This window comes from Acanthopagrus latus, chromosome 6 (genome assembly GCF_904848185.1).
Source record: "Acanthopagrus latus isolate v.2019 chromosome 6, fAcaLat1.1, whole genome shotgun sequence".
Taxonomy (NCBI): Eukaryota; Metazoa; Chordata; class Actinopteri; order Spariformes; family Sparidae; genus Acanthopagrus; species Acanthopagrus latus.
Window position 1 is genome coordinate 28,625,011 of NC_051044.1, and position 18,181 is coordinate 28,643,191.

An 18,181-nucleotide genomic window follows, 5' to 3' on the forward strand; every position below is an offset into this window, starting at 1 on the left:
TAAATGTTTTCAAATAATACTTTAATTGTAATCATGAATTTCATGACATTGCATTCATAATAAAAATCTAGCCACGCAGACAAGGGGGGAACATTAAAGGCCATCAATGATTTTTTAAAAATAATTTTACAATTTATAGATTCATTGATATATTTTACACAGTGTAGTCCATGATGTCTTATTTATTTAGTATTGCACGTTTTATTAGGCCACATACAGAGACCTGGTGTGAATGTGAAGTCCAAATCGGTTTAATGTTGTATACAGATATAAATCAACAAATTCAATACTAACACTGTTCTTACAAACACACCCAATGGACATAAACTGTAGGTTTATTACCAGAAGCTGGAAATTAAATGTCTCGACCAGTGTAATAAATCAGAAACGTACTGCAGTTAGTAATTTTATAAGGCAACTTTTTAATGAGGGTATGGATAAAAGCTATGAGGCAGCTCATGCTTCAAAATCCAATTAAATATGAATAATGAATACTAGACTATAACCTACAATATGTGTACTCAAGCACTTATACTACAGCATAAATTACACTGTTATACACCAATTTAGAACTGCCATTTAAACCTAGAAGAAAATATTAGCTGCAGTCAAGAAAGTGTTAATGGGTTGCTGGAACAATTGCCGTACAGAGACTTTATGGAAGCAAAGTCTAAGTTTAAGGCTTCAGTTCAACCTGAAAGTGAAACAGTGACGAAGCTGATGGTGAATTAATTAATCCTTTATTCAGTCTTGAAAGAAGCAATCTACAGTGGTGACACCAACAAACAAGTAGTTTATACAGTTGACCAAAATCACCTGCTGACAGCAGCCAGAATACCGTCCACTAGAAGAATGAATCTATCTTTTACATACATATAATGCAGAGGCAAACAGCAAGATGCAACAAACAAGCATTAAATTAAATGAGTAAAAACGTGATGGTTTTTTAAAATTTTTATTTTTTTACAGACACCATTCAGCTTGTATTTTCCATTCAATTCAATAAGCCAAGTGTTGCAGCACATAAAGGTTTGAATGATCTGCATTTGTCAGCTCTTATCTCTCGGCAGACTCTTTAGTTGAACGCTTTGGTAGAGATGATGGGTAAAAAAAAAAAAAAAATTCCTGGAGCCTCCACACAGCAAAGACAAATATTGACAGCAATATGTATACACCTGGTATGAGGAATGTGTGGAGTGAAGAAGACTAAACAGAAGAGACATTTTACACACACACACACACACACACACACACACACACACACACGCCAGATTAAATAACACATTTCCATTACAAAGTGGAGTTCAGAGCCATGCATCCATTCAAACCTGTTATGTGAGCCAATTTAAATCTGTCAATTTCAGTGTGTGTGCCATCTGTACACTGGGGCTGAATGAGAAATGTTTGAAGTTGGGGGTTGGACGAAGGATTAGGGCCACTATCAGGAGCTTCTGCAGAGGGACATCGATCCTCACCCACCTCAGTATTTTAGGTTACGGGTCAGGACGTCACAAACAGCCCAAACGCACACACATACTCTGCAGCAGTGTGTGTGTTGGTGCTCCTCTGAGAAAGACACTGATGGAGGCCAATAAAAAAAAAAAACCCAGCAGAGTAACCCCGCTGTTCAGCAGGCTGCTCTCATATCAGAATACCTCAGCCAGAGCTACAGACTCACATCCTCAGCTCTGACTTCTGCCAGTCACCTCTTTGCTCTCAGCAAGCCTGAATGAGTTATTTCACCAATTCAGGCCACGGTGTTAGTTCTATCCTGAGAAACAACTGCCCTGTAAAGTGAGCAGCTGGAGGTGAGGCTGAGCTTGGAGGTTGACTGGAAACTAAGATGGTATTAGGAGAGTCTAGTATGTGAGCAGCCCGCTAAACGAGCAGGGTTTAACCTCAGCAGCCAGCCTGGGTGATGTCTCCACCGGAGCTCTTGGTCACCTCCAAGGTGGTAAAGATCTGCGGGATAAGAGAAACACATGTAAGTCAGTGCAACTTTATCTTGTAGACATATAACAAGCTGTTTAAGTTTCAGGAGCAAACAAAACAGTTTAAGGTTAAAGGGAATGAAACTATTAAAAAAAGGCTAACTAATTGGTCGAATGAGGCCTATTCTATTGTTTGGTGTTTCAAACTATAGTTGAATAAAACAAATCTAACTTGGACATGGGCATGATATGGTTAAATGAACAGTGTCTAACACTTCTTCAAAATGGAAATGCAAGTAATGCAAAACATCAAACAAGAGGCAATTGAGCAGCTTAATGTGCTGCAATTATCACCATACCCTATTAACATAATGAATGTGTAATGCTGAGGCAGGTCTTTCATTAAGCTAATTAAAGCACTGCATGAACAACAGTAGCTGAAATTAAAATATTAACTCAGGTTAATAACAGAAAAAACAAACTATACTACAAGATACAACAAAGTCAGGCCTCTGGAACAGACATTGTTAATACTTTAAGCCTCTGACTGTGGCTGCCCAGTTATATGTATTCTGATCAGACCTGTGTCCGGCACTGAGAATTAGACTCTCGAATTAGACTGGAAAACAGGCCAGGGAGCAGGAAATATGTTAACAGGAAGCAAGGGTTCATGACCTTTGCAAAGCTGATCAAAGTGCAGAGTGATTTAGATTTTTACTGCTTGTCCTGCAGATACAGGCAATGCAAATCTTTAAAATCAGCCTGAAGTATAAGGACAGAATATCTACATGCATGCACACACAGCTTTGTGTTTGAGTTCAGCATGTAATTGCTATCATGTACGGAGGCTTTGTCCTCGCTGCAGTGGGCCAGGGTCTGACTCCTGGCCTGGGGACCATTTGCTGCATGTCACTCCTCCCCTCTCTCACTCCGTTTCCTGTCACCTTCTTCAGCTGTGCTATCAAAGCAATTAAAGGGATATTCCGGTGTAATTTTAATCCATGGTCTAACACACCGTGAAACTGTTAGATCAAGTTAGCAGACTGCTAATTTATGGAGTTTTATCAACCTCAGAAACGACCGCACGACAACAATACACTGCAGTAAATGGATCCAAATATAAACCGCCACCAAAAAGCCACAAATAATGCTCAGAACAGGACCAAACTTCAGGAACAGTACAAATAGGGTCTCAGCACACAGTCCAGGGCATCTTACCTCCACTAGCTTGGCTGGATTTCTATTGTGAAGCTAAAATCAGATTGCATCTACTGCATTTGTATTTTGGATTTACATGATCTCTCGAGAGGGAGTCTAACAGTTTCACGTTGTGTTAGACCATTAAACTTGCACCGGAATATCCCTTTAAGGCCAAAAAAATACTTATTGGGGTCATTTTCACTGGTCTTAAGTGTAGTAGTCAGTCTTCGTGTTTGCCCTCTGATTAGTCTGATTCAAATTTGACAGTTCCACATAAATTAAGACTATGTAAACCAAAAAAATTAACCACCTCTGGCTAATACAGTCTGTGGACAGTCATGCTAAAATTAACTGTCTTCTTCACGACTTGGCAGCTAGAATCTTTGGAGGGTGAGATGATGGATCTCCATTTTTAATGCTTTCATGTTAAAATGATACTTCACCAGCACATTTACTGATGCCTACATCGTTAGGACGACAACCCAAGCAGATAGTGTGATAGGGTGATGTCCAGATAGAAAAATCTGATCTGATCACTTAGAAACAACAGTGCAGACAGTCTGTCTTTAAAATGTGATTTGAAAAACAAATCTGATTTCCCTGCAGTCTGAACATAGCCTCAGAGCCATTTTCCAAGGCAGTCAGAGAGCTTGTATACATGCACAGGCCACTAGTACCAAGTCTTATCCAGATTTGAACCAAATTCAGGATATGATAGTACGATACAAGAAATCCAGTTTTTCATCAACCTACACATGCCAGTTTCCAGGTTTCTTGTCATCTACCTGCATATGGGACTTCTCACATCACAACCATGATGCTCAGTACCAAAGAAGTTGTTAACATGCACCCCATGGCATATAACAGAGTTGCCTTTTTACCTCAGCACAGGTTGGGTGGATGCCAATCGTTCCATCCAGCTGCTCCTTGGTTGCCCCACATTTCATGGCTGCCCCGAATCCCTGCGTCACCTCTCCGGCATTTGGACCCAGATAGTGGAAACCAATGACTCGATCCTACAGCGAGACAGGAACAACAAAATGCCATCATTCATGTGACATGATAAGGGTATGTGGCGCTAGTTGCTAAAGACTCAGAAATGATACAACAATGTTGCAACAATCTTACGTTGTCAAGTTTATTGCAGATGATCTTGGCATAGCATCTGTTGTTGTCTCTGTTGGGCACAGTGAATTCCAGAGGCCAGAACAGACTGTGGAAGACCTGAACATAGTGAGCACAAATACAGTGAGGTGCTATTACAGTGTCAACAGCAGTCACCTTTATTATATTACCAATGACACATTCAATGACAAAGAGGACATTTTATTGTACTACTAAATCTGCTGTTGACATCTGTCTGGGCGTAGTGAGGTTCATTACTGAAAAACTGTCATACTATTTTAGACTTCCTGAAACACTGTCCAACATGCACGCATGAACATGTAGAAATGAAAATCAGTCAAGTGTAACAGAGACAATCAGACTGCAAGCTGCAGCTACAAGGAAACTTTCAGACAAACACTAATCTTACTGGAAAAGTTCTGTAGCTCGTTACATGTGCCAAACCCAATGGAATGGTGGAATGGAAAGTACTATTAACTCAAGGACTGTCTCCAAGTACAAAATCAAGTTACTTGCACTTAACATTAACCCACGCCTCTTTACAATTATACTCAATACATTCATCTCACAACTTTAGTTAATTGTTAAAAATCCTCTTCATAGCTATATTAACATACCTTTACTTTAGTAACAATTATTGGAGGACTTTTACTTATAATGGTAACTTGTAACTTAATCTAAATACTTCACAATACACCACGGCGCACAGCTCAGCTTGGGCGAAAGCTTAAAGTTTTATGAAGGTGACCAAGTGAGAACTTTTAAATTAAGAAGAAATATTACCAATATGTTTTATAAACATTACAAGTCTTCATTTATCTTAGATATACCTTTTACTCTAGCCTGCCACGAGGTTCACAGTCAGGTGAACCAGATAGTTAATCAATTATTCAGCTGAATGTGTGTGTTCCTGTGTGTGTTACCTCGATGTTTTCCTGCCCGTAGAGTTCAGTGGCTCTCTCCTCTGACAGACCACAGGCTCCGTACTCCAGTGGGGTGAACACAGTGGTGGGAACGTTGATATAATCGCACTGCAAACACAGACTATTAATTATTGGTTGTGACATGAAGGCACCTGTTATCACATGTCACAAAATAAAGCATTTCCAGTACAGCCTATAAAATTAATATCACATCAGGTAGTTACATAAGAAGTATTCCTTTTTTGCACTTTGCTTGGTTCATTTAAATATCTTTGAATGTCAGTGGTTTTATTGGAGTTGTGACCCTGCACAACAAAACAGAAGTTCACTCTGGCACACATACATTACGACAAAAGCAGCAAACTGTTTTTGAACGTCATAAAAAATTAGTTCAATGAAGACCACCTGTCCGACGGGTTGGATTTGTATGTGTTATAGTCTTTCATAGTCTAGTTTATAGTTTGTTGCATCTAAACTTGACAGTAAGCAGCTCGACTCATTGTTAGCATGTTAAAATCTAACATGCTGACAGAAAATCAGACAATTTGCATGTCTATATCAGAAGACTCTTGAAAAGAGACACACCTTGACTTTTGAGCCCGCATAGAGGCGTCGTGCCAGCAGCTTGCCAGCCTGAATGGCTACAGGAGTCAACTCCCACTTGTCTTGCAGAATGTCTCCAATGGCATAGATGTGGGGCACGTTGGTTTGCTCTTCATCATTCACTGGAATTTTTCCATTCCTGAAGGAGGGCACAGAGACAAGCCTTACTTAATTTCAATTTAATGTTGTTTTTGAAAATTACATCCATTTTACCTTACTAAATGGAAAACATTTTTAATAATAATAAAAATAAGAATAAGAATAAGAATAAGAATAAGAATAAGAATAATAATAATAATAATAATAATAATATTTACTCACTATTAACTTGTATTCCAGTTTGTTCTAAATATCTGTCTATTTGGCCAAAGGAACAACAACAACAACAACATCTCTATAAATGCAGCATAGGGCATTTTGGGCAGAAAGGAGAAACACAACTGTAGCAGTATTTCTATTAGCCACATTATATTCTACAAACATGCCGATGGCCCCTGAACCCACGGCCCTATGACTGTATTGGCTTCATCTGAATACTACTTGAGTCATAAGACTGGGGCATATGACCTGTGGAGCGCTCTTTTAAGCCGACCTCATGCTGTCTTAATCCCTGTTTGCTTCATAGGCTGAATCAGTCAGTCATTCATGAAACAGTGGAAAGACAACACCCTCAAAGAAAAGGGAACATTTTCCATGTATTTACTAAATAAATTATCCACTGCAAAAAACATACATTTTTTCCCCCCTCAAACATTAGTCTTCTAACCTCAGCTCTGAAATTATAAATGGGCAGAGAACTGGAAAACAGGAAATGTATTGACAGAAGGCTTCCACCCAGAGCAGAAAATGCAACATAATGACATTAGTAAAAGCTCTTACATGAAGATAATTGACCTTATGTTGCCGATACATTGTACAGGGCCTTTCTCGTGTTACTAACAAGACAGCGCCCCCCCCCCCAACCAAATCCCCCGACGCAGTCATACACCACCCCTGCAGAGCACCATGGGGAGGCAATAACTGCTGAATCACCATGACTGTTCCATGAGTCTTAAAGGCACAGGCCGCCCACATCGCATTGCATGTGAGCGTACAGAAATATACAATGAGCCAATAAACTTACTTGGGGTTGACTTTGACCCCTGCCTTGTCCAGGCCAATCTTGTCTGTGCATGCGTCTCGGCCCACTGCTATCAATACCTAAAGAACAAGGAAATGGCTTGTTAAGTTTAAAGGAAGTCGTTGTTGGTGTTTTATTGACACATGGATGACTGAATGTAGGCTGGAGACAAATGCACATAACAAAAAAGAAAAAAAGAAAAAAGAGAAACATTCTGCACCAAATTAATGTCCAAGTTTGTTTGAACAAACCTGATGGATTCATGTTGGCATTCTGATTTCAACAATCAGTTCAACAATTAAATTAAATCAGAATCTGAAACATCACATCTATGTTTGTCCAGATGCGGCCAGTAGAAACAGACATACACACAATGTTTCTAAAGCAATTCTAAAAACCCGTCATATAAACAACATACATTTTTATTTTTTAAATATTTTTCTAAATTATTTCTAAATTGCTCAAAATCAACTCATTATTTTATAATGTTATTTCATACATCAATCTACCATAACCAAACTCACAATTCGGTTTTATCACGAATTGTGACCCACGGTTTGATGCAAACCTCAATTTTTTTTTCTTTTATTAAACATTTTATTTATGTTACATTTCAATAACTTTTGTATACAATACTCATCTGATAGCATCATAGACGCAGTATTGGCAAACTGAACCAGGGTGAATGGAGTCTGTTCACTGATGGCGATTATGTAATCATGTAATTTATAGTGAAAATTGTAACTTTGTCACTTTCCAGGCTGTTTGGTGGGACACTGGGGGAAACACCTTGAAAACACACAGAAGTTGCCAGCATCATGACGTGTACCGTCACGTCTCTTTAGGAGTTGGAGCGCCGGCTTTCTGTGTGAATTACACAGCAGTTCGTCTTTACTCCAGTGGTGCTTCGCGATCTGTGAACGACCAACGGCGGAGAATTGGTGAACCATCACTGCGGTTTTAATGTGGCGTCTGTGTGAAAGGGGCTACTTATAGCTCATATGGCTGGATCTGGACTGGAAGTTGTGTCGCGATTCTGCATTCTCACACTGTGTGACAGGTTTGTGGATCTGAGTGTCGCGATTTCAGTTTTGATACGTGTATCGTTACAGCCCTTACATGCTGCTGTAAAAAACAAAGCATACAGACACTAAAACTAAAAACTCTAGTTTAAAATAAAAAGGGTGCACATGCACTTACTTGACAAGCTCAGCACAGTGGTAATGGCAGCAGCTAAAATTAGCTGCTAAATTATAAAGATGTTCCCCATTGACAGACAAACTGCAAGAGCAACCGCAGAGAAATGATGTCAGCCTTTTTGCTCTGCACAGCAAGTGCTAGTTGATGAAGCCAGCACTAACGTTTCACTTTGATGCCAAGTAATAATCTAGGCACACCTTGGTAGGTGACTAAATGAGTAGCATTAACAAGCTTTTAAAGCCAAGACTTAAAAAGAGGTTTAGTCACTGTGTCTGTGTACTGTTTATTTATAGCAGCACCCTCTAGTTGGTTGATTCAGAATAAGTTTGGCATTGTTGTTGCTCTAGTTAACAAGAGCTAACCTACTAAAGGTAGTTGCAGTTGGGGAGCATGTCATCTTCAGAGGCAAAGGGCACTGATGGCAGAAAGGTGAGGGGAGGGTGACACCACCACCATTATGAAAAGGAACAGTATAAAGTTACACAGTGACATTGTGAAAGATAATGATGCTCTGGGTTTCCCCAAATCATCAAAAACTGATGTTTTGTGATGTAGGACTGGTCGGACACCCCCCAAAGCGTCAGTTTTTGACGAGCACCTTTAAAAGAGTTTAGTGAAGAATGAACTGCTCAGTACATACAGTGTTGTACTCTCCCTCGATGATCTCATCGGTCTCTGTGGACTTGGCTGTCACCTTCAGCTTGCCAGGAGTGCCTGCTTCCAGCTCTTCCACCTGACACACACAGATGCAGGAAAGCCATTTTGTGCTTTTGTCAAATGTCTAGCTGAAAGATCAAATTTATGATGCAAGATGGTACGAAGATAAATCTGATACTGTACAATAACGCACAGATCAAAGTCGTCAGAAGACCTATTGCCTTGTTACCAATGAATTGTTTAAAATTTCCAATCTTTCTTAAAATTGTCAAATTACAAAAAATGACTTTAACCCTTGATCCAGCAAGGAACCACCACTGCTATGTGACATACATGACTGGACTTTGATATATGATTTTCATGTTTCACAAAACACATATACATATATATATATATATATATATATATATATATATATATATATATATATATATATATATATATATATATATATATATATATATATATATATATATATATATATATATATATATATATATATATATATATATATATATACACACACATACATATACACACACACACACACTTTTTATATATAGACCTTTTAGAAAATGTTTCAATGAGTGCCCGATAAGCACATAATGTAATTCTAAATGGCCACATTCAATTCTACTGCAGCTATAAAAATGATTTAGCACATTCATTTCACACTCACCTTTACAGGGACATATTTGCGGAGGAACTTTACACCGTGCTCCTCCATGTGGTCTCCAGCACGGTTGGCCATGTCCTGGTCGAAGCCCCTCAACAGGATGGACCGCACCATGATGGTGACATCGAGACCAAGGCCGGCCAGGAAACCACCGCACTCCAGAGCCACGTACGATGCCCCAATCACCAGGGTCTTTCCCGGACAGTAAGACAACGAGAAGAGGTCATCACTGGTGGACAAACACAGAGGAGGACAAACACAGCAGGGGTAAAACATAAAAGTGAGATACTCTTCAGGTTCAAACCTCCAAAATGAACCCTGTCCATACACTTCCTCTAAACAAAAATGCCTCTAAAAGGACAAAAAGCTGAATATTGTCTCATGCCACCCAACAACTTTTAATTTGAGGATCTGTGGGACCAAGTAAGCAGCATGAGATGATTTGTAGATTGCCAAGGCAGCATAATAACCAGTGACGCCTGAGGATAATGCTGTATACCATTTAGATAGCTGGGAGATTCATGAACGCCCTAAAGCGTTGCCGCCTGTGAAGGTTAATACAAGAGTCCATATCGTTCAAGGGTATGTTTGTGTTTCAAGAGATCACACTGGCCTGATATGCCTCTTCAGACATTTGCTGCAAACAAATTCCAATCTAAAAATGAGTTCTGGTTGAGGTGTCCAGTGCACAGCATGTCATCCAATCAGGCCGGTGGCACTGTACCCTCACCTGGTGATGCAGTACTCGCGGTCTCCAGGGATGCCCAAGTAGCGTGGCCTCTCGCCTGTAGCCAAGATGAACTTAGCCGCTGTGTAAAATGTCTCCTTCCCTCGTTTGTTTGTTGCCTGTCAGCGAATAAAAACTTATTGAGGCAGGTGCAACAACATCCAATTTTACTAACTCATTAAGCGTAGGATTATTTGAAACATCAGCTAGTGGTGAAGCTATTGGTCTGACCAGCAGCATGAACCCCTACAACAACAATGCGGAAACACAGCTAAAAGAAAGGCTTCGAGTTAAGCATGATCAAGAAAAACAAAATCAAAAAAATAAACTGTCACAACAGGTTAGACAACATTTCAAAGCAGATAGCTTATCAAGATTGATGAGGAGTTTGGTGTGGCAACTAGGGAAGTGAGAAATTGATATAACGAGCTACTATATTACGAGCAGTCATTTACCTTGATTTTGTGTGGTTCAATGAACTCTGCATAGGCATTGACATAGTTGACGTTCTTGTCTCTCAGTGCCACCCTGTAGCCCCAGTTCAATGAACCGATGTAGTTGTTCACCGCCTCCTTCATCGTGTCCCAGTTGTGTTTCACTGTGTAGACAGATGTCCATCAGTGGAATCAGAAGAAAGAAAACAAGTGACTACTGAAGAGGCTTGCCTCTGATTTACCACAGGGAGCTGTTCCGATGTCCCCCCTTCGTGACCTTCTGGGTCGCTGCTCTGAGCGCTCACCTGTCTCGTCAAACTCCCAGCCAAACTTGCGTGCATCCTGCATTGCCGTGCTGAGCAAGGCTGTCTGGTGCATCAGCTTCTTGGGAATGCAGCCCACATTCACACATGTTCCACCTAGACCTGATCACCACAGCAGGACACATTAACACCACATGAATATGATCACTAACCAACCAAATAAGATTTAAATAAATGCAGCATCACATGTACAGTATGTAACTAGGTATCCTGCAGTGGAGGTATCTTACCCCAGGAGGTTCCCTTTGGTGTGGGCACAACATAGTCCAGTACCATGACCTTCTTCCCCAAATTAGCAGCTTCCTGTTGCCAACAAAATCAGTGTTACTGCAACATTGCAATTCTGGCATAGAACACATAGCTGCAGTCTGTATGCATTTGGAAACAGTTAATGGCTCAAACATAAGTGTGGTTACTGATTACAGCATTACAACATTAGCTTTTGTTTCATTGAGTCTCCGCAAACCACAGAATTGCACAACAGTCACTACAATAAGCTTCAACAAGTTTCACTGTGTATGTGTTGCTGTCACCTTTGAGCAGGCGAGACCTCCAGATCCTCCTCCAATGACGATCAAGTCGTAGTCATAAGCTTCATTGTCTCCGCTTAATAGCTGCTGCAAGCTACCGTCTTTATGTGCCTGACAGAAACATTCACACAATATTAGTATCGATGTAGAACTTATGTACATTATTGTGTAGCAAACTTGTAGCCACTGTCACAGATTCTGCCCTTTTCTCTACAGGGACCCCTCCAATTCTAGGGGCAGTTTCCTGAACCAACATTTCAGCCCTGCACCGGATGTGGTAGTAAATTCAAATCCCAGGTTCTTTCAGGGAAAAGCATGAAACAGCTGCTTTTCATAATGGTAACAATAAAAAAAAAGAAAATGGTTTACATAAACAATGATGGTTTGTTCCAAAATACAAAGTTTCCCAGTAACTTTCAGATAGACCTGGTCTTTTCAAAAGCATGTGACATTTCCACTAGTAAGACACTCTTACAATACTGATATTTAAAAAGGTCTCCACATGTCAAACGTAGAGAAATGCTACTGCAACTTTCTCCACTGATGTCTGAATGGCAATCAGCACACCAGCTCACTGATCAGAGAGTACAAATTTGAATATTTTTCCTAGTTTCACCATATGGTGTAAATTTTTCACGAACTGAAAACCAAAAAACATTCTGGTTTGTAAAACAAACAAAGCAGAACCTTGATGCCTGCCCTGTTCCAATTATGGGAGGCTCCAGGTTACAGTTTTTGAAGTTCCTGTATTGGGAAAGAGCTAACAGTTTGCAGAGATTTAATTAAAATGTTAAAGTTATTGTGCTGTCCCATTCAATGTTTAAAAGTCACACAAATGTGAAACAGCAGTTTACCACAACATCAACATAACCTGCTGCTGCATATGTACTTCATAAGCAGGTTTGCCTGCCCATGCAGCCACTTACTAGTGTAGCAGTTGTCTGCACCTAGACAAAAGAGATCCCTCCACCCTTCTTGATCACGACACCTCAGAGGGCATTGTCACTTTAACAATCTTCTCATGTTTCCACTATTTGCTTGCTAACATTCATGACTGATTGGTATGTTCTCTTGGCACACCTAGATATTTTTGGCTACATCCCTTCCTTTCATGCTGTGTCTGCTGTGACAATGCTCTATGTATATTATTCTTCTGTGGTTAAGACTGAAGTCATTGTTCACATCGTAATTCATAAGCCCTTTCAATGCAACTCAAAAATGTCGAATGCAACTTGAGCCACACAGGCTTGTTTGTACAAAGCCACTGGTATCTGTGCAAGCCACTTCATTGAGCAACATCTCATGGCGATCATGTATTCAGGAGATGTGTAACACAGGACTGTTGAGCACTAAAGAACTAACTCCCCACAAGTGTGTCAATTATTGACACATCCTTGCTCCTCACCTTCAATGTGTTGTCACAGCCACCAAGGTGTGTCTTGTTGATGAAGACATTCGGAACAGTTTTCTGCCCAGTCATCTCAAGCAGCATCTCCTGGTAGTTGGTTCCTTCCTCTGGACAGAAGAGTTCATCTTGTTTAAGTCAAAGTATTTACACTTGTTGATTACAAAAACACACATATGACACTGAATAAATTTACATGCAAATGATATGCAAAAAGAGTAAAAAAGGGAAGCATCAAAGGAAATGTGACACCAAGTTAATCGTTTTCACACATCAGCAAAATGTAAAAGTCTCTTTCCGTGTCAACACCATGGCCACTTACCACAAGTACAAATAGAGTCTGTGTTCAAAACAGTCACATTCATACTAACATTTCTATGTGGTCAGTTTAGACACACAAAGTTTACCAGTAATACGAAGCTGTAATGTTGTTAATGTTACCTGTAGTTCAATATTCTCACAATTCCTCACTCTGTTGCTATGAGTGTCATGTTTTATCACTTTTGGTCTCCAGCTGTGGCAGGAAACATATTGATTCTAACAGGTTGCTCCAAACCAAATTTGGTCAAACTATTTTCTGCCTGAGCAGCATGCTGACTTTGACTTATGGATGTTATGAACTTTAAACTTTAAAGTCATATCCTGTCAAGTTTAATCTTTTTAGTGATGATTGAGCCTCAACATCGCTATATATTACCTGCAGCTTCAACTGTGACAGAAATAAGCCAGAGCAGAGAGGTTGGAGTTTACTCAGATATGGCACAGGGCCAAGATATCTTCGGTGAGTGACTCAGCATGTTTTGTGTTGCTGCAAAGTGAGATCGCAGCACAGTCTGGGGTGACACAACATGCCCAGTTGTTGTGGATGCGAAATCATTTTACATTGATAAATTACTGAATGGTTTGTAGCGCAGGACGATGTAGTTTTAAGCATGGATGAGGACATGAGAGCGTGTTAATGTACAGTATTTGTGTTCATATACTGCTTATAAATTGTAAATGGGGTGGTGAAAGTTTATTATTATAATTTACACACACACAAATCAGTCTTACCTATTAGATCCAACTCCACCACATTACACTCGACCTTCAGCTCTTTGAACAAATCTTTCACCTAGAAAGACATAGATATGACAATTAGTCTATTTCTACGGCGACATGTTTCACAATCCCCAAACACAAAAGACACCAACATGACTTGAAAAATTCCCTCCCTATGAGCAAAGGATTCACAAAACATTGCTTCAATGGCAGATCATTATAATACTCCACACCTATCATCTATGAGTCATAAAACATTGCTTTGTTCCAGTAAAATCCTATAACCCTGATAGCTGTTCACAGCTAACCTCCTCTGAGTGTGACTTGTGTTGGCGGAAGAAAGAAACGTCATACACGAGTACAAATGACAAAAGTTGGAACTTTAGACCAAAACAAGTGCTGGTCTGTGATCAGGATGTGTGCTAAATTGACAGTGGGTCTTAGACTTGAGGTCTTATCAGGCGTTGAGTTAGCTATAAACTATAAATGTTGTACCGATAACTAATGTTTCGACCACATTAAGATAAACGGCCAACACATTATGACTCAACACAATATAGTTCATGTTTAATGATACATTCTTCACAAAATGTCATCGTAAGTTAATTTCTGCTAAGCTTCTTGACGTTAATTGTTTTGCCATCTGTATAACTTGTAGCAACTCTTAGTATTCAGGCTCTGTAGAACTGAAGTCGCAGGCTGCGTAACGCAGCAAGGACAAACCAGCAACTAGACCAAGCCCATATACTTCGCGGGAGAAGATGGAAGTTTCCGACCGGCAAAATCGAGGTCCCCCCTTCGACAAAATGAGTACCTTACCTTGACACAATACGGACAGTAGCTTTTACTGAAGACCAACACTTGATTGGAGTCAATAAGTTCTTGTATCCGAGTCTTGAGTTCATTTTTCCCGGTGTCGTTTTCGACGGGAGGCATTTTCCAAGGTATTTCCGTCTGCCTGCGCAAGGCAAGCTTCGACAGACAGCGGAGTAGACAACGAGGAAAAAAACGAAATTAAACCGCACCAACTCTCTCTTGGTAAATGTATGAACGAATGTCTCTCTATACTATTACCAAGAGAAAATGCTTAAGGGAAGACGAACCGGCGGTCTGACCTCGGTTGTTCTCCCTCTGCTGTCAGCAGATCGTGTACCGACCGCGCCAAACGCCTTTTACCATCTCTTGTGTCGTTGCTTTGGGTGCGCTCGATCAGAGTCGCCCTGTTCCACGGTTATTACGTTGCTCCCACTGACAACAGGAATAACTCCGCCCGCACGCTCAGCCCTTTGTTTCAAAACGCGCCTACCTACAGAAACGCCACAGAGCTGCCTATTTCCATGCCGTAAAAGCGTAACGTAATAATTATACAATGTTTAGATTACGACAGTGATATATAATTATCAGACACGTATTAAAATAACAATGTTATGTACTACTATTTGGGGCAGCGATAACAGAAATAAGAGAACCTACAGGCGCCTCTGGAATACGGGTAATCCGAAATTAAGAAGAAGTGAAGCGAAGAAAAGCATCATAGTATTAATATTGACAGCAAGATAATATAAAGTTGGTGATTTAAATTTTTCTCGCTCTGATTACAGATTTATATCCCTAAGTAACCTATATTTGTCTGTGTTGGTCCATGAGAATAGTTGGTTATCTAGCACCACCTGCTGGTGAAAGTAGATATGACAAGTAACAGGTGCACCGTCCCCGTATAATTTACTTAAAGGCCTAGTCAATAGGTCTTCTAATGTAGGCTATTCCCGTGATCGTTTTAGTGTTTCAAAACAGACCAATCTGGAGCCACTGTAGGGTCGATATCCGATTAGTGAAACCACATGTCAACTAGGCCTGAGTGTAGCTTACTTAGTAATACTTTCCCATCAAATCAGTGTCAGTTTACTGTGGCATAATATGTTTCTATTTCTACAGTAATCTGTTTGTAGAGCAGGTCGGCTAGTGATTGGAAGGTCACTGGTTCAAATCCCAGCTCCGGGCAGAGCTGAGCTGCATGTGGAAGTGTCCTTGTCCATTACAGACGATGGCTGGATGGATGGAAGAGAAACAGATAAAGTTGCATGCACACACTACTATACTGAAATTAGTTTTGTGGTTGCTTTGTATATCTTTTGACCATTTTCCATTCCCTTTTCTAATCATACTCTCTGTGTGGGGTCTATTTAATGTCAGTCTGGTCTCTCTGTGGTTGGTACAAACTGGCATCGTGCACGGAGGGCCCAGGACAGGAAGGCTCTACAGTGGTTGATTAAAACCGCCCACAACATCATTGGTGCCCATCTACAGAGCATCAGTGACGTCGGAGAAGTGAAGTCTCTGCACAGAGCCCAAAGGGTGCAAAAAGACAACACCCGCCCTAGCCAGAGTCTGTTCACCCTGCTGCCATCTAACAAAAGATACAGAAGTATCTGCTGCCATGCCACCAGACTGTGGAGGAGCTTCTTTCCCCGGGCTGTGAGAATCCTCAATTCATCATCAACACTCTATTGTCTAAAACAGATGAACTTAAATGACTCAAACACTGTTTTGTTTTTTAAATCCTGAAGATAAATGTACCTTGTACATTGCTCTGCCATCTTGCATTCCTTTTTCTAATCATCCTCTGTCTGTGATGGATGTATGTCTTATATGGTCATTTACTGTTTCTTAGTGGTTCTTTTGTCTCTATTTTGGTAATTTTGCAATCTTTTTTGTAATCGCTCTCTGTGTGGAATGGATGAATGTCTTTTTATGGTTATTTTGGGTTTCTTTGTATTCATTTTGTGTATCTCTGCTAATTTTTGTCACTTTATGGTTGCTTTGTTCATACTTTGGTCATTTTGCACCCCTTTTTGTAATCCACATCTGTGTGTGATGGTTTGTACTACTACTACTACTACTGCTGTACTACTACTCCTACTTGTGGTCACTTCTGTATCTGTGCGGTGAGTTTGTGTCTCTTTGTGGACATTTTATGTTTTTGTTGCCATTTTGAATTACATTTAAATATTTGTAATCAGGTGAACTGTAGGCCTAATCCTTTCATTTACATGTCAGCATTCCTTTAACACCAAACAGGGAGTGGATTTTCCACCATACACACATTTTTCAGTCAGTACCATAGCCTAAATTATTGTGTCAGGAAGTTGGGGCACAGGTTCAATCTGTAAAGCTTCCATTTCTGGTACTTTACGGAAAATGTTCATCCTTAAGCACTTTGAGTCACCTTGTGTCTGAATTGTGCAATACAAATAAACTTGTTCTGAATCAGATAAGAAAGATCATGACTGATATTTTTATGCCGAAACAAACTAAACAAACTCTCTTCGTTTCAATGTCTGAATAAACTGAAGAATCAAACTGACCTTAAAGGACAATACAGTTTCATACTGTTTACATTTGGCAAACCCAGCAAAATTTTCTAAGGTCAGTTTTCTGGGAACCTTAGTTTCCTCTGAGAACCCCTAGTTCATTTAAATAATTGAGTTTGCATTATTACCTTATTAATATTGTAAATATTAAATATCAGAGTTTGAATTTCTCCTCCAAAACTACATAACGCCCCTTTAATGTGAAGCTGTCTACACCAAGCTGGGCTGGGATCTAGACCAACATGTTACTCAAGTTATCAGGGCCTATTAACAGAAGCAGATGAGTCAACAATGACCAACTGAGCAAACAAGGCCGCTCAGTTCACCAACAAGCCGGTGACGCCATATGATATCAGAGATATTAAACTGTCTGATCAGAAACGGAGCGGATATTAATGTGTGTTTTAAATGTCATCGAGCTGGATAGCTTACAACAAACCGACAACATTTGAGCACCTGTGCGGTCATGTAGACCACAATCTTTCAGCTCTGATGTGAAAGGTCAAAAAAACCCCAACGTTTTTTGAGGCACATTTGAAGGCAGCATTTCAGCTTACTACCGCTAAACCGCCACTTCCCTGCCTACGTCACGCTGCTGAATCAGGTAGGCATCATCACAAACCCAATTTACACACATACTTTCCAGGTGAGCGTCGTTGGGTAAAGCAGATGGGAGCGGGGCGCAGTTTTGCAACAGTGTGGAGTAGCTGAACAGATAAGGACACTCACAAACACTTTAGTCATTCCTCCAACAAGTCTGAGCAGGAGCAGACAGCCAGCCGCTGAGGAAGATGACGATGATGTAAAGGGACTTGACTCTACGCTGGGTTTAACACCGCCTGTGCGTGCGTGTGCGTGTGTATGTGTGTGTATGTGTGTGTCAGTCCGTCCCTGTGTCTTGACACTATTGTTGCT

The 18,181-nt window shown here is 40.3% G+C and overlaps 1 protein-coding gene and 1 long non-coding RNA gene across 3 annotated transcripts; one reads left to right on the forward strand and one right to left on the reverse strand.

Annotated features, from left to right (window-relative positions):
• Positions 1-723: 723 nt before the first annotated feature.
• On the reverse strand, positions 724-18,114 carry txnrd3 (thioredoxin reductase 3). Of its 2 annotated transcripts, none has more exons than XM_037100293.1 (16): positions 17,996-18,114; positions 13,908-13,968; positions 12,855-12,964; positions 11,453-11,560; positions 11,150-11,222; positions 10,902-11,021; positions 10,618-10,760; positions 10,166-10,281; positions 9,439-9,664; positions 8,743-8,835; positions 6,906-6,982; positions 5,765-5,921; positions 5,180-5,287; positions 4,260-4,355; positions 4,013-4,147; positions 724-1,962 (listed from the first exon to the last, which is right to left on the reverse strand). In XM_037100293.1, exons 1-16 carry the CDS (start codon positions 18,008-18,010, stop codon positions 1,900-1,902), a joined length of 1,701 nt encoding a protein of 566 aa, XP_036956188.1. In that variant the 5' UTR covers positions 18,011-18,114; the 3' UTR covers positions 724-1,899. The 2 variants fall into 2 exon arrangements, with proteins under 2 accessions (XP_036956188.1, XP_036956187.1); XM_037100292.1 differs by lacking the exon at positions 17,996-18,114 and adding an exon at positions 14,715-15,039.
• On the forward strand, positions 15,244-17,167 carry LOC119020738. The gene is made up of 2 exons (XR_005075407.1): positions 15,244-15,971; positions 16,089-17,167. It is a non-coding gene; the product is annotated as an uncharacterized LOC119020738 (long non-coding RNA).
• Positions 18,115-18,181: the final 67 nt, after the last annotated feature.

What these genes read in the sequence shown, in the direction of transcription:
- txnrd3 (XM_037100292.1), bottom strand. Translation starts at nt 14,831, where the DNA reads ATGCCTCCCGTCGAAAACGACACCGGGAAAAATGAACTCAAGACTCGG. An exon ending in GCTGTGACAACACATTGAAG is followed by an intron (nt 11,561 to 12,854) that starts GTGAGGAGCAAG and finishes TGTTTCTGTCAG; the next exon opens with GCACATAAAGACGGTAGCTT. An exon ending in GGGGTCAAAGTCAACCCCAA is followed by an intron (nt 5,922 to 6,905) that starts GTAAGTTTATTG and finishes GCCCTCCTTCAG; the next exon opens with GAATGGAAAAATTCCAGTGA.